The 15,733-nt window shown below is 43.8% G+C and overlaps 1 protein-coding gene across 15 annotated transcripts in view; it reads right to left on the reverse strand.

Annotated features, from left to right (window-relative positions):
* ARPP21 (cAMP regulated phosphoprotein 21) overlaps positions 1–15,733 on the reverse strand; it is a 114,964-nt gene that overhangs the window by 75,518 nt on the left and 23,713 nt on the right. For 4 of the 15 annotated variants that reach the window (XM_060638182.2, XM_060638188.2, XM_078432525.1 and 1 more), the window contains exons 9-12: positions 12,946–13,054; positions 10,913–11,014; positions 4,622–4,659; positions 2,743–2,802 (exon numbers count right to left, since the gene is read on the reverse strand). The exons of 1 other annotated variant lie outside the window; for it this stretch is intronic. In XM_060638182.2, the coding sequence (XP_060494165.1) occupies positions 2,743–2,802; positions 4,622–4,659; positions 10,913–11,014; positions 12,946–13,054 (309 nt within the window). The remainder of the gene's footprint in view (positions 1–2,742; positions 2,803–4,621; positions 4,660–10,912; positions 11,015–12,945; positions 13,055–15,733) is intronic. 10 more of the 15 variants (XM_060638184.2, XM_060638183.2, XM_060638192.2 and 7 more) reach the window with 5 other exon arrangements.

The raw sequence follows: 15,733 nt of genomic DNA on the forward strand, positions 1-15,733 counted from the left end.
TGAAGAAGGTAAATGGATCCAAGAGATAATAAAAATGAAAAGGCTTGTCTGTGATTGCAACTTCGCATAAATGAGGGGAGGGCAGAAACCTCACACACAGAAAAGCACTCAGTGCCCTCCTGTCCTCCATCAATTTTACTTATATTCTCTCTGTTAGGACCTCAGGGATTGCTGGCTTCAGAAAGATGATCTCAAGAAAGACCAGACTCGGAGTAGAAGGTATCACACACACCCAATGGCCAGGTGGCTTGAGTTCTTCAAACTCCTTTGAAATTCAAGAAAGCCAGAGGAGGGAGGGTTGGGGTGGGGGTGGGGGGTGGAATAGCCTTTTCAAGGGTGTGGCGCTCCATTCCTGACTGTTTTCAAGTTCCCAAATCAACTTTATTCTTCTTGCATTGAATTCTGATTAATTTGACCCGACTTTGACAATGCTGGGCAAAATCATTATTTCATAACGGTCAACGCACCAGGGCTGTGACGATAATCTCACACGGAGCTAATTTAGAATATTTTGAGTAGGAAAAGATTTGGGGTGGTCCTTAGCCGCAGCATACAGGATGCATCCGAAGGAAGCTCTCCGTACGCAGGTGACGATCACTAACTCTGCTTCGGTGTCCCTCTCCCCACGCATGGTGCACCTCCGTTAGTGGAAATGCCGGGGTGGCTTAGCCTGTCCCTGCAGTGGAATGTCCACCACTATTCCTGGGTGGAAACGAGCGTGCAGGAGTCTGGAGGCTTCACTCTGGCAATGGGTAACAAATCGAGACTTGGGCCACACCCTTTGGCCAATAAGGCCACCCAAGATCGCCTTAACGTCGTCTACTCTACTCTCCACCAGCTCAAAGCAGCATCCCACGTCAGAATCTGTCAAAATTCCCAAAGAGGGAATTTAAGTTGCTGCTTTAGAATTAGTGTGAATGAGATTCATAGTAATACAACTAATTCTAATTTATGATCTCTACTGATACACTGAAACAGTATTTTTACAGGTCTATCCATTGATTATTCACCTTAGCACTGGCAAGGCGAGGGCCAGAATTGAATTCCACATCTATTCGGTATAGAATCATAGGCGTCATAGAAAAAAACATATCCACAAGTGTTTTCCTGTCCCTCCTAAGCCCAGTCTTGGTCCCTTCCTACTGGAAACCAGGAAGACAATGGTAATGAGATGTCTGGTCCTCAAGAGCGGTCGTCCCTCATGTACGTAACAAGAATCTGATCCCAGGGGGGTCGTAAAGCACGTACTCTAAGTACTGTTTTTGTGCTGATTAATACAACTAATGACATTTATTTTCCTTCATATCTGAACGTGGTATTTTTCTGACCAAGTTAAGTATGATGTATACTTGGAGTTGCGTTATTATCGTGTGGATGCCCCTGTGCTCAGTCATCATCCTGGGTCTCTGTGCTTGGTGACTTGGTGGGTGATGGCACTCCTACTTGCGATGGCTGATCTGAGTACATGATAGTTCAGGCTGGGGACCAGATTTGGGGCTATGTAAAACCAATTTGCCTATCGGGGGCAAGAACTCACATTTCATTTATATGGACCTGAAGAAACCAGATCATGGTGTAAGTACAGGAGCACTGGTAAATTCTCATTCTTCTCTGGGTTTTTAAAAAGAACAATGCAATGTGTTGTTGTTGTTGTTGTTGTTGTTGTTTTTAATCTACAAGTGTGAAAGTAAAGGGTCTAGCAATACCAGAGTACGGCATTTGCCTATGTAGTTCAACCTGGAAAAGTGAAGGAAATTTTGAAAAAATCTTTTTATTTCTGCCAAAGTATAAAGGGAACAAATCAGTCTAACTTTTCTAACGATAAGGTTCGAAATTCACATTGACTGCAAAAAGATATTTTCTGAGCACACAACCCATTTACTGTTCTTGGTCTTTTTTTCCCCTTCTAAGTGGGCAAGAGGTTTCATTTGTTTGTGAACAAATAAGTTTTCTCTTTCCTACAATAGAGATGAATCTTAATACTCATAAAAGCAGTAACATATAAAATATATATATATATTTTACATCTTGAGTACATTGATAGAACTGTGTATCCTTTGCCCTAAAATGAATGCTAGACATATATTTAATAGGGTAGTGACAATATGGGTACGGTCCCTCTGCTTTCATGTAACTGCTAGCCTATATAGAACTTAAAATATATAATATTTGTATGTAATGAACACATATATACCAGTCCCCTTATCTCACACAGACCTTGATTTAAGTAACTCATTCTAAATGGAAGCAATCCTGTGCCTTCTTGTGCTGGAAAAAAGTAACGTTAGAAATATTTATGACTATAAAAAATTCCACTACTCAAATGGACTTAGCATTGGTTTGTTTTCCCATATCAGGTACGTATAAATCATTGCAAGCTATCGGAGAAATTTTCACTTGGTGTAATTCACCACAGTTGACTCAGGAATGTTAAATCAGTGTGCTGCCAGAGTGACCTCTTGAGAGGGAAAAAGGAAAACAAACAAACAAAAAAACTTCCACCAAAAACAGCAAATCAGAAGGAGAACCCTAAAGGATTATATACAAAGCAATATTTTCCTGGTCCCATATGCCACATTATCGAATACGGCTTCAGCACTAGCTTTGTAACAAGCTTTCACAAAGATATAACCAAACATGTTTATTTCATGAACAGATATTTTACACTAATACATTTATATTTAACATTGATTCTGCCACAGAAGCTGAAAACACAGTTTAAAAAAAGTAAGCCATACCAACCGAAAGAGCTGTCTTTTCTTATAGGTCTCATTGCATATGTTACTGTCTTCCAAGAGCCTACTGGAAATGAAAAACATGGTTTTTATGATATAAAACCTACTGACACTAAATTTCCTATGCTAAATGGGTGTGTCCTATATTGTAACATACCTGCTTTCAGATCAACCCCATATACTATGTTTTATGTGCATGTTGTTGAATTTTTGCAACAATAAATTAATGACAGCATGATTTTTCCCTATCCTGGCATTAAGGCGCTGATACTAGATAAGAAGGAAAGGAAGAAGAAAGAGAAGGAATGGAAGAGGTGAGGAAGATAATAGAAATCGGTATGGATACATCAGACATGTAATTAAACACATTAAAAGTTGTGATTTTTTTTCCCTTGGATAATATTAAAGTTATCTTTTTTTCTTGGGCATAGTGAAATACTGACATTCCAAAGACAGGTATCCAAGAAATGTATTTACTTTTGTAGGGAATCCACTCAATTAGATTTTTGCTTTTTGGAAATATCAAGAATTGTTCATATGCAATGCATGTATGGGACCAATTACTATACTGACTAATATGATTCAATTTGGATTTAAGGGACACGTGAGTGCATTAGCACTCTTTTTATACAAAATCCAAGGAGATATAAAATTCGGGCATAAGGCATGGAGAATGATTGGCTGGATGATTGGGGAAGAAGGTTTCCCACTAAACTGAATTATAAACACTCCATCCTTTTGGTCAGAATATAGAATTGTAGAATGCTTCAGAATCATCCCTAAGATGTTAGCACCCATAGTTTCTTAATTTAACTATAAATAGAGACCATTTACTTAAGTATATATGAATTTTGATGTTGTTTTTGAATGCCTTCTATAGACGTGTTTTCCACTTTCATCCATTCTTCTAGAAGAGGCTGTTCAATTGAGGGGGTTAGTTACTTGAAGCTTTCTAACTGCTAACATTAAAGATAGCTTTTTTCCCCCCAATCATCGCTAATGCCCGGTTTAAATTTTCTCTAAGTACTAGACTTTAATCAAACAGCCTCCATTTTAATCAGTTTTACGGGGGCGCCCATTAAGCTGACACCTGAAATAAAATTAAGCACCACTCTTTGAAGGGATACCATATTTCCATCCCAACTTGCCCATTCTGATGTCCCTCAAACGTGATTAATACAGCTAAGGTGGAATTCTTTAATTCCCCTTGAAAAGCTGCAGTGGAATGAATGGAACATTTAAATATCTATGCCAGTTGAGAACAATTTCTTAAAAAGTGTATGTGAAATATGCAAAACTTCAACTCATCCTCTCAAGACCTTGGAGAAGTTGTATAACCCACCCATCTCACAACAACTAGCCCCGTCCTGACTCCCAAGTTAGCAACTCTAGATCGGGTTAGCTAGATTTCCAAGTTAGAGTGAGAAACTTAAAACAATATATTATCCCAGTTATTGTTTGCATAGCTATATAGAATTACGGGGCGCAGGAAGTGGCTAATAATACCCAACACACAAATACTATTAACAGCCTAGTGCATAAGCCAATGAAACTGCAAGTTCATTCATGCTTTGTAATGCCTGGTGAAGGTAGCAGGATTCCACCTCGGGAAGAACCAGAAGTTGAGGCTTTAAATAAAGAAAATGTGCAAACTTACGTTTGGAAAGAACAGAGAAGTAGTTCCCCAAAATAAATGGTTTTTAGGCATGCTAAATAACACATATGCGTGTGCATATAAGTGCGTACACAGAGATATATGTATTTACTTATACATATATTCAAGCTCACACTTATATATGGGATATATACCTATGAATACACAGGACACACACGACAGACTTTTTTTCCTCTAATGACACGAAAAAGCAAATTTCAATTTCATTTACCTGGTTTCCACAAAAAGGCTTTCCTGGGAGCAAACTGACTGGAAAAAAAAGAAAAGAAAAGAAAAGAAGGCATTGTATCAGACGTTCTGGATGTGCCGAAGGATCCCAATTCCTTGCCTGATTTTAAAGCTACTTTTCCCCTCCAAGAGGAAAAGAATGAAGAAACATAGGTACTATGTTTTGAAAAAGTGGAAGCAGAAAAGGGAAAAATTGGTTAGAGTTAGAAGCGTAAACCATTCTCATTCAGCACACAAGTACTTTCCCATCGGGGCGTCTCCAGGTTACAAATACATTTAGCCCGCTCGACATCAGGGTCAGAAGTAGAGGGATGTGAATGAGCTGCTGGTTTATTCCGGGGCTGCGGAGATGCGGCCCCCGACCAGAGCCAAAAGACTGGTTCAAATCAAGGCAGAAAGCGTGCGCTTAGCACCATCAACCTGAGATCGGACAGTCAGGGAACCACAAACCTGCAATTGTTACCTGGGAATGACAGACTCTGGTGAAATAAAACAGATTGGCTGCAAGACACTGAAGATTGAAGACATGCCCTCAATCCATTTTAGGAGGGGGGGAGGGGACGCAGAGACAATTGAGAACAAAATGAAGTTAATTCGGAAAAACGATGCCAAGCTCCGTCTAATGTTCTGTTTTGTTTTTCACCCAGGAAAAAAAAAACAACAACGTGACTTTCTTCTTAGCTTCTGTCCCCCTAGCTATCACTGCTCTTCTCTCTTGTGTTTAATACACTCGCAGGGAAGAGAAAATTCTATTATCATTATGTGCTGGGGAAAGGCAGATCTGATTCAATTTGAACAAGCAGAAAGAGAGAAGTCGAAGCAATATAGTGCAATGATCCTCTAACATAGTGACCGTGTTTAGGAATTCACCTAAAACCATTTTCAAAGTACTGAGTTGCTAAACATAAATGTACACCCCACATTCTATGTGCAGATTTTCTCAATGATGAATAAATGGCCTGCTCAAGGGATCACTCGAGACCTAACAGGTCCGATTCAAGAGAAAATAAAACTAAGGTAAATAAGGACCTCTCAATATTGAATTCTTAAATTCAATGATCAGCTAATGTAACCACTACTCAGAGAGGCAAGCAGGATATTGGTTTCTCTGTACATTTTGGTGGAGAAGTCATTTCCTTCCACTAAATCAAAGGGCTAGCTTTGGACCTAATGTGCTTTCCTCAGTGGTCTGAGTGTCTCAGCGAGGGCATCTCTAGAACCATTTCTCTTTTCACCTTCGTGCGTTTAACAGACATCCTGAAAGTCAAGTGCAAAGCATCTTATTTAACAAAAAGAAAAAAAAATCCGATTAAAAAAAAAAGCTTTACAGAAAATCTTTTTAATTCGATGTTTATGTGCATAAACAAAAACGAGGACAATCTATGTACCACTGGCATCATTCCTGCGAAGATCTCTTTATAGTAAGCAAAATATTCCATCGTCTTTGCCTCCTTTAGTTTGGTTTTACTCCTGGTTTGAGTCAAGTCATGGAACTAATTGTCTCAGGTACACATTCCGAGCCCCATACTCTCCTACTACTCAGCTCACGTGGTTGGAAAGAGGTCAATTACGTTTATGCGGTTCATGCCGGGTATTGGAATTACTGACACTCTATTTCTTTGAAGGAGTTGATCAAAGACATACTGACCTCTTCAGACTCATTAATCTAGTCGTATTCGGGGGGAAAGTTAAGCTTCCCTAACTCTTTGAATTAAAAAAATAATAATAAGGCACCTGCAAGTCAAAGATAACTTTCCCAAAAACGTATCTCAAGAGTATTTTCCAATGTTTGTGCAAAGGTCCTAAAAATCTATCACATGATCCTTCTGCCACATTTGCAGAAATAGGACAGATACGGTTATGGGCTGTGATTCAGTAGCTGATGAAAATAAACTTTTTGAAAAAGTCATGCGAATAACTTGCAAATTTAAATAGCAGAGAAAGATAAAATTGTCATAGTAATTAAGTGCAGCTTTTAAAGCTGTCACTTATATGCATTCTCAGATATAAAGGGCTCTTTTTTAATTTTTAAGGAGAAAACGATTTTGCCTAATGGGTTACAGAATTCTCTCCCACACCCCACACGCCTTCTCGTCGGTTGTCACAGAAGAGGGATCCCCGTACGTGCTAGGAAGACCGTGGATGAGCTCCTCCAAGAATTCCTCCTTATATATAAATATCCTTCAGAAAGCATCCTCCAGGCAAAACACGTCTTTCCCAAATACATTGCTTTATCAGCGTAACCTTGCCAAAGCCAGCAACATTGCACTGAAGTGATCATAAAATAAGCTGAAATTCTTGCCAAAGGAAACAACAGTTATATTTCAAATATCTCTGACTACAAAAACTCACTTATGTTTTATTTGAGAACTAAATTGCAGTGTGCCTTGACTTACAACAACTTCATTGTCAAATAACAAATGTGTCCTATCTCAAGCCACCCGGATTCTCAAACTATATTTGAAATTAGTTTTCTAGAAAATCCCCAAATAACCTGTATAGTTTGATTGTGGACCTACATAAAAAAAAGCGCGCGCACGCACACACACACACACACACACACACACACCCCTTAGACACCAAGATATACTTGTAAACTATTCAAGAACACTACTCGTTTTCCCAAATAAATTTTAATTTTGCTGAAGTGTAAGTACCGGGGAGTACTTCTCTGTAACTCTATTATCACTTCAAGCAGGAAAAAAATACCTGTACATAAATATGTCCGTATTTGAACCTGTTTGAATAACTCCACCGCTTAAACAATAATAGGTTGGCAAGGGGAGTTGCTTTCATGACCTCAGTTCTTAAATTATGAAGACACTAAATTAAAGGCCAGCTAAGAAAAAGACTGTATGTTTGCAACTTAGATTCCTTATGCTGGATTCTTTGCATTGGTTTTACAACTGACTTACTATATTTGATTTATTACCTTGTGTACCTCAACAATCTAGAGAGCAGAAACGGTCACTTGGGAATCCGGAGTTACATAAATTAAGTCTCTCTAAAATGTTTTTATGTATGTGGTAAGGAAGATTTATTACTGCATGTATTCAAGAAAGTCCGTATTGCTGGTTACGTCTTTGCGTTTGCGTTAATAAAAGATACGGTGACATCTTGTTAACTCAGGGTGGCCCCCGATGATCCCTGCCTCTGGGCATTCACGTTCTGGAGTACCTCCCACATGGCACCGCGTTTGGTCTGTGTGTCCAACCGAATACAGCAGAAGGCAAGGTGTCAGTTCTAAGATTAGGTTATAAGAGACTCTTGCTGCCACCTTGGGCTCTTTTTCTCTTGGATCACTTGCTCTGGGGAAGTTAGTTACCATGTCTTCAAGACGCTCAGTAGCCTACGGAGAAGCCCACACGGTGGGAACCGTAGATCCAGCCAGGAGCTGAGGCCTGCCAATAACCATGGGGGTCCGTCAGAAGACCACAGCCCCAGCTGACAGCTTGACTGTAACCTCACAAAAGACCGTGAGCCAGAACTGGCCGGCCAAGCTACTCTCAGTTTCCTGACCCACAGAACTTGTGAGGTAAAAGGCATTCTGTTTGTTCTAAGCTGTCAAATTTGGGGATAGTTTGCTGAGTAGCGATTAATAGCGAAAACACAGGGAACACCAGCCTTCGGGCTGCATTGTTTCTCCAGAGCTGCAGGCCTAGGAAGACAGGCATCAGGCATCGTTTCTCCCTCTGGGAGGGCGGCTTTGAGCCTTTTAAGGGTCATGAAAACTTATAAACAATCCAGATCTTTTCCTTACAAAAATGTACCCACACTCACAGACATAATGTTTGGCAGATGATGTCAGGAACTGGCTTTAATCTCTGAAGCCTGCCTATGAGTATCCTCCGGGTACAGGATACCAATGAAAAATAAACCCACCCCAGAGATCAGGTGGAAAAGTAGTGCCAGAACCGGGCAGGGGGCCCACCTGAATTAGGAAGTGCTGGTCACCGGAGAGCCTATCAGAGGAGCTCACACCTCTACTCCTGCAGAGGGAAGGAGCCACCGCATTTCAAAGAAGGCTGCCGAATGGCTGGCGTCATGAATTGGAAAGGCTCTGGCAATACCTTGGCATTTAGGCCTTCCCACACTTCAATCTGCTTTTGCTTTTTAAAAATATGCTAATTCAGCAGTTAGTCACAGAGGCTCGGAACAGCAGCTTTGCCTCCAGTCTGTAACCCGAGACCCGGGTTCCTTGCTGGGGCTGTAGCGAAATGCAACGTGTACAAGGAGTCACGGCCCCCCCTCCCGCCTGTGATGACCTCTCTGGGGACGCGGCCACGTGCACACGAAAGGGCAGCAGCCCGAGAATCACCCTCCTCACAGGCAGGCATCAGGGATGGTTCCCTGGCCACCCAGCCCCGGAGTGTTTGGCAATGTGGCATGGCAGTACTTTGAAAGAATACCACGATGTTTGTAGATTATCTGGGTGATTAGGATTTGCTTTGCAACACAACTCATTCATAAATTTTATGCCTTGCTAGAATGAGAGTCAGAGGGAAGTGTGTGCGCGCGCGCGCGCGTGTGTGTGTGTGTGTGTGTGTGTGTGGCAGGCCGGGGGAGAGAAGGACGGGCAGAGAGGAAGAAAGAAAGAGAAGAAAGGACAAACTAGCCTTCAGGCAGCTCTCTCTCTGTGAAGCTCATTGGCCAGGCACAGGCTCGCTGCCTTCCAGTCCACCGGGGGCATCCCCCAGCTAGCCTGGCTACACCACCTCCAAGCCCCTCATTACTCTATCCTTGGATCCAGGAAACACGATGAAAAGCCTACCATGGGTCAGGCTGCGCTTTGCGCCATCAATAACTCTGACTGTCCGAAAAGCCCAAGGAGCCCACACGTACGCGGAATATTCTAGACCTGCACGTGGACAACGTCCTTCTACAGCCACCTCCACCCCCCTCTCTCCCACTCTGCCAACTCCGGAGCTCTGAGCCAAATCATCCGATCACTAAAATTCTATTTCCCTGCACCCGTGACAGGCAGCGGGGATCTAGAAGAGAGAGAGGCAGCCCGTGTAGACAGGGAAGAAAGGCATCGTCGGTGGGTCGGAATTGCCTCTGCGGTTTTCTGTTGAAGGCGCCAGCGTGCTCTGGAGGGCCAGGGACACTGGCTGGGGCCCGAAAACTCCCAGGTCAGAAGGCCTCTCCATGCTACGCAGTGGAGCCTAGGTCTCTACGCTGGCTTGGCAATGGCCTCCAGAGCAAAGCCCGACGGGAGGCGGGAGGCCCAGCTAAGGCAGCAGGAACCACGAGGAACTACACAAAGCAGCTCACACCTTTACTTCTGCTGAGGGAAGAGCCGCGACATCTCCGGAGGCTGCCAAGTGACTGCCTCGAACGCAAAGGCTAATGGCACCTGCTTGCCCTTTTCGCCTTCTTGAATTTAAATCCGGCTTTGTAAAAATCACTTTTTCACTTTCATTTAACTTCACTGCATTTTATTTTGGCCACGGCGGGGGGGGGGGGGGGGGGCAGGGGTCAAAGGAAGAAAAATCCCAACCACGTTTGCTTTGCTGGGATTTGAACAGAGGAAATCACTCTATGGTTATTCCCTTGAAGAACCGCTCACAGACCTGATTTGATCTGAAACTGAGGGGGAAGGGGAGTATTCTCATTTAACTCGGATACAAGACAATGCCTGTACCTGCGAAGAAGGCAGAAAATTCTGTGTTTACGTATGCGATTAACAGAATCTTCTTTCTTTTTTTATATATGTCTTCCCTCTGCACGACATTCGTATTAAAAAAGACAACACTGGGCCGTCTGCGGGCTAACACAGATGTGAAGGCATTTCTTCAAATCTGGCAACTTCCGGGGGGGCCTGGGTGGCTTTGTCAGTTGAGCATCCGACTTCAGCTCAGGTCATGATCTCACACTTCGTGGGTTCCAGCCCTCCAGGGCTGGGGCCTGCCTCAGATTCTGTGTCTCCCTCTCTGTCTGCCCCTACCCTGCTCATGCTTTGTCTTGTCTGTCTCTCTCAAGAAGAAAAAAAATGAACATTTAAAAAAATTAACAAGAAAACAATCTGGCAACTTTGCTCTGTCCTCAGGATCCATTCCACCGACCCGAATCACATCTGTGCCCCCCCTTCCGTCACAGCCTTCCGGAACACAGGCAACCCTGGGCCACTGTTCCATCACTTCCCTGAACTAAGGTCTTCCTCCAGAAACACCTCTGATACGCTGCAGTTCGATCTGTCCCTGGCTCCAGCTTCCTGAGTCCTGCCAGCTCGCTGTCCCCAGACACTAAAGAGGCAATTAAAACAGCTACTCACATCGTGTGCAAATATTCTCTCCCTCACTCTCTGATACTCCTCTTCTCTCTCTTCAATTGATTTACTTCGTCTGTCATCTCTAAATGGATGCACTCTGTTTTGCTGAACGGAAAAAAAGAAATCAGTACGGTTATCCAAGTTGAGCCGGTGCAAATCTGCAGTTAAGCAACCGTCAGCTGAGAATAATAAATGTTCGCTTAAACAAATGGAGCATGAAGAGTGTCCTTCCCTCGGGTCCCGAAGGAGGCTGGGCCGGTGTGCGGGGTGTGTGCCTAACGCGTGGAGGCAGGTGTCTGCGGCTCCTGCTTGCCTCCCCGCCTGACGCACGGAGGCCAGCGGTTTCCAGCATGAAAGCACCTGGACGTGTGTCCGGTGTGCAGCCAGTTCAGCTGGGACGCGGGCCACAGGGATGGACTCTGTCTCCTCTGCTGACTAACCTGTGCGTTTGGGACTCTTCAGGCGAAAGCGGAGTGTTGAGCACGCGGCTAGTTCAAGGTGGCTAAGGGAAGAAGTGGCTGCGAACAGTTGGGTGCTGGGAACAGTACTGGGAACGGTTGGGAACGGAACAAGGGAAGAAAGAAGGTAACGGGCAGAAAGGAAACTGTGGGCAGAGTGTCTCCGTGTTCTAACCGGTGTTCTTCCTTCCCTCGGTGACTGATCCTACACCCTGCGTTTGGCACAGAAAGTAGACCCTGAATTTGAAGGGTCTGAATTTGTTGAGGAGGGTCAACACCAAGGAATCTAAAGGCACCATCCAAAGAACCCAGCATGAGGACTGTTCTTTTTCAGCCCTGGACCTGTGTCCCTGCCTGCGTCTCAACTCCCCTCCCCTCCTATTGTCCCGTTCCTCACAGAAGGCTCTGCGCTAACCACCTTCATCCGTTCATTCAACAAACACCCACTCAGTACACGACACAGGCACATGTCTCGGAGTCGATGGGAGCTGCTTACAGCTCCATGGTGGTGGCGGTGGGGGTGCGAAGAACCGAGATACGAGTGAAGAACAGGGATTTTTTTTTTTTTAAGTGCGTCAGAGATGCACGCACTGGCTTAGTGACTCACAGAGTCATTAAAATGATAACTTGGGGGAGATGCAAGATTGTCTTACCTTCAAGAATTCTAAAGCAAAGTCTATTTTCAAAAAAAATCTATTTGGATTGTCAGAGACACAATGGGTGATTGAAATGGCAGCAGGTAACTCTCTCCTGTCCGTATTATTGTTTTAACTTTATTTTCTTTTGTCATTCACTTAGTTAGCTATCTTCCTGATCACCCTGGATCCCAACTCCCCCACCCCCAATAACCCCCATCTGGAGAAGAGATTTAGCAAAGTCTCTCTACCCTCGCTGAAGTACCGTGAATCCTTACTCTAGGACAAGGTAATGTTTTGTCACAAGCAAAATACACAAAAGGAGAATGTTCTGCTACGGTTCATGCAAAACAAGCAGACAGTTTACATGGGCAGTAAAACGTGGGAAGGAGAAGGGGTGGAGAGGAGACTAAAACACGAACTCGATTCCCTTCCGTGAAGACTTATTTTAGGAGAGTTGCAAAATCCACCTGTCCTCACCATAACAAGGTTTGTTCTTTACGGCTACACCAGTTGGTCATCGGTCCGTATTGAGAATGCAGCACAACTGAAGGACAAAGCTGTGGGAGCGGAATTACTGCCATAGTTACACAGGCATCTGGAAATGCGATGACAAAGCTTTTCCCGACACCTCGGGCCAGTGGCGTCCCGACCCCGCACCCCCCTCACCAACACATGCTGCAAAAGCTGTGCCAAGCACCCCCCATGCAGCCCGACACACAGAGCCATTGCTGAAGCAATCGGGACAGATTTTCTCGGCTACCCGCTGAATGCCAAAAGGGGGAGCGAGGGAGGCAAGGAGGTTAGAGAGAGGACAGTCACCTCGGAGGTGGGGGGAGGGGGGGGCCGGGGGAGGGGGCCGGGGACCACAGAAGGACAAGAACATAAGTCAGCCCACCTTCAAAAACAACAACGTCAGCCACTCTCAAACTTGAGAACCAACCTGATTGTCTTCTTTATCAATACTAGAGTTATCTCGCTTCAAGATAAACCGCTTCTGGGATTCTTCACCTTTTTCATCTTTTAAATGTTCACAAAACCTTTGCTCTGGTCTGCCAGCAAAGTAAAACATATCAATAAAAAAGTTCTCGCCCCTGTTTCAAGTCATTTTCTCAGTGTCGCTTTTTCCCCCACAGTGGCATTCAACTTAAAAAAGAAGCTACAGGTGGTTTGGGTACCAGGATTGCTGGCATTACACAGGTGGGTAATAACGGGGTCACCTCACGGGGGTGTCGTCAGGATACCGTTTGTGGCTTCGAATTCGAAGTCTTGTTGGCTGCGTGTTCCTCACCACGGCTGAAGTGAAGAAAACACTTTTCAGGCCTGAACATGCATAGCGTGTAGGTGTGTGTTCTTTCCTTATTTTGACCTCCGTCATTCCTGAATGCAGTCAAGTTCCCAGCCGTATTGCCAAACAAATACGTATGTTGAGAACTTGGGCAGACCACGGTAATCTGCCAACGTCTGCGACAGGAGGACAGGTCTCGTCACACCGTCCCTTTCAAGAGCCATCAGGATCCATAGTGAGCGTGGCTCACCTATAAATTACTTCCATCTTTCCCCATGACAAATGCTCTGGAATCTGGCTCCAGTAGACTCTGACATCCTTGACCCTGTCTTGTAAATCAGTGCAGTAATTGGGGAAACTGGACGTATTTAGTTTCAACAGCTTAATGGCTGATTAGCAGGGGGAAAATGCTCCAAGCAGTTACACGCTATTGATTAGTCAATTGATTTCTTTTTTGTAGGTCCTCTTAATCATTTTGTATTATTACTGGAAAGGGCCCCATGTCCTTGTTAATTTCCCACACTCGTCACTGCATGCCACAGAACTCAATGAATGGCTTGGGCATGGGTTCATCCCCAGAGGAAGTGCTAAAGTGTTTGTCCCACGTTTAGAAGGAGTTGTAATTGATGACTCTCATTAAAGCCCCTCTGTCATGGCTGATGGATTACTTCTGAAGCCCAGTGGGTCTCCTCTATCTCTACGGGGTTCATTACGCATTCAGTTATTGGAAAGCGCCTTCACAGTGGCTGTTGTTTAATATGGCTGACCAGTAATTAAGGGAATCTCAGAGTGTCCCTCCTCGCTCCAAAAGAAGCAAATGGCACGTTGAAAACAAAGGGATCTTTTTCAGTGTATGGCTCAAGGCCGGATGGGATGCATCTTTTTCTTAAATACATGTACGTGAATCATACTGGTATCGGTGAGCAGACACTACCAGAAAGTCGGAATGATACCAGTTACAGCTTCCGGAACTGTGTGTCATTTTTGCAAAGTGTCAGCATCGTCTTTCTCAATCCTTACAGGACAACTCTGAGGTAGGAAGAACAAATGTTTTACGCTTCTTTCATAGATAAAGAAACCATCCCTCAGTGATCCTTTTGACTCCAGGTTTATAGATTTTCCCAGCAAGCCACAGGCCTCAAACAGCCTCTTCACATCCTTGCAGAGATGGGATGGGATTCGGTCTCTCTGCTTATATGGCACACAGTGGGCCAGAGGCCCTCAAACCCCACAAAGAAGAACTAAAAAGCCTGCATCACCTCACCCAAAAGATCAATGTAAATGTTTTCCACCGAAATTAAAATGTAAAATGTAGCAGAACAAGCCATCTGGGAGTGCAAATATGACATTTTAAAATCGGAACGCCAAGAGAACAAAGTAAACTTGCACTTTACAGTGAAAAGGCCACTGGCAGTGGAGAAATTCAACATGGTTCGGTGTCGGATGGTCACCGCACGCTTCTTATTCTGCTGGACAGTCTTACAAGGTTAGCGTGAGTACTCGCAGGCCACTGTCCACGATTACGGTTCTCTGGGAATTTTTTTTTTTAACATTTAAAAAAAAATTTTTTTTAACGTTTATTTATTTTTGAGACAGAGACAGAGCATGAACGGGGGAGGGTCAGAGAGAGAGGGAGACACAGAATTGAAACAGGCTCCAGGCCCTGAGCAGTCAGCACAGAGCCCGACGCGGGGCTCGAACTCACGGGCCGCAAGATCGTGACCTGAGCCGAAGTCGGATGCTTAACCGACTGAGCCACCCAGGCGCCCCTCTCCGGGAATTTTTTTAAAGCATCCTAAAACTGTCAGCTGACACTTAGATGTTACGGTGTTTTTATTCTGTAGCAAGCAAAACTGGATATCAACTTAAATACAGATGCTGACTATATCCATGCTAAGAAAAATCTCTTCTGATATTCCTGAACTCTGCTGCCTGGTGAATTCCAGTAGATGAAATGCTTTGCTTGCTGCTAAGTTTACAGATCCATTTCTTGTATTGGGTGCTAATAGCCTATAACTGTTCATTTAGATAAAAAGTGGTCTGGGAAGGTGAACTTTTCGAGTCACGAGCATAAGGTGAATTTGCTTCAGATGAAGTTCTTTAAGAGGAAAACCATTTTGAGATTTCAGCATACTAACCAGGGTGAGAATGTGCGTTCCATGTGGGTTGAGACCTTGTTTTTTCAATACTTAATTCTTAGTGTCTCACACGGTGCCTGGAATATGGGAAGCATTTGGCTGAATAAATAAACTAATCAATGTGTGAATGAATGAAAATTTAATAGTGCTATATAGGAATCGCTGTATTTCAGGGACAGATCAAAGAGTCGCTGAATCAGATATGCAGTCATAAATTTTTAAATTATAAAACAGAACAAGAGAGAGTTTGGTTAGTAGGAGCATAAATTCAAATTTAGAACATGAAGAAGATCTTTAAAAATCAA

The sequence above is a fragment of the Panthera onca genome, chromosome C2 (genome assembly GCF_046562875.1).
Source record: "Panthera onca isolate mPanOnc1 chromosome C2, mPanOnc1 haplotype 2, whole genome shotgun sequence".
Taxonomy (NCBI): domain Eukaryota; kingdom Metazoa; phylum Chordata; class Mammalia; order Carnivora; family Felidae; genus Panthera; species Panthera onca.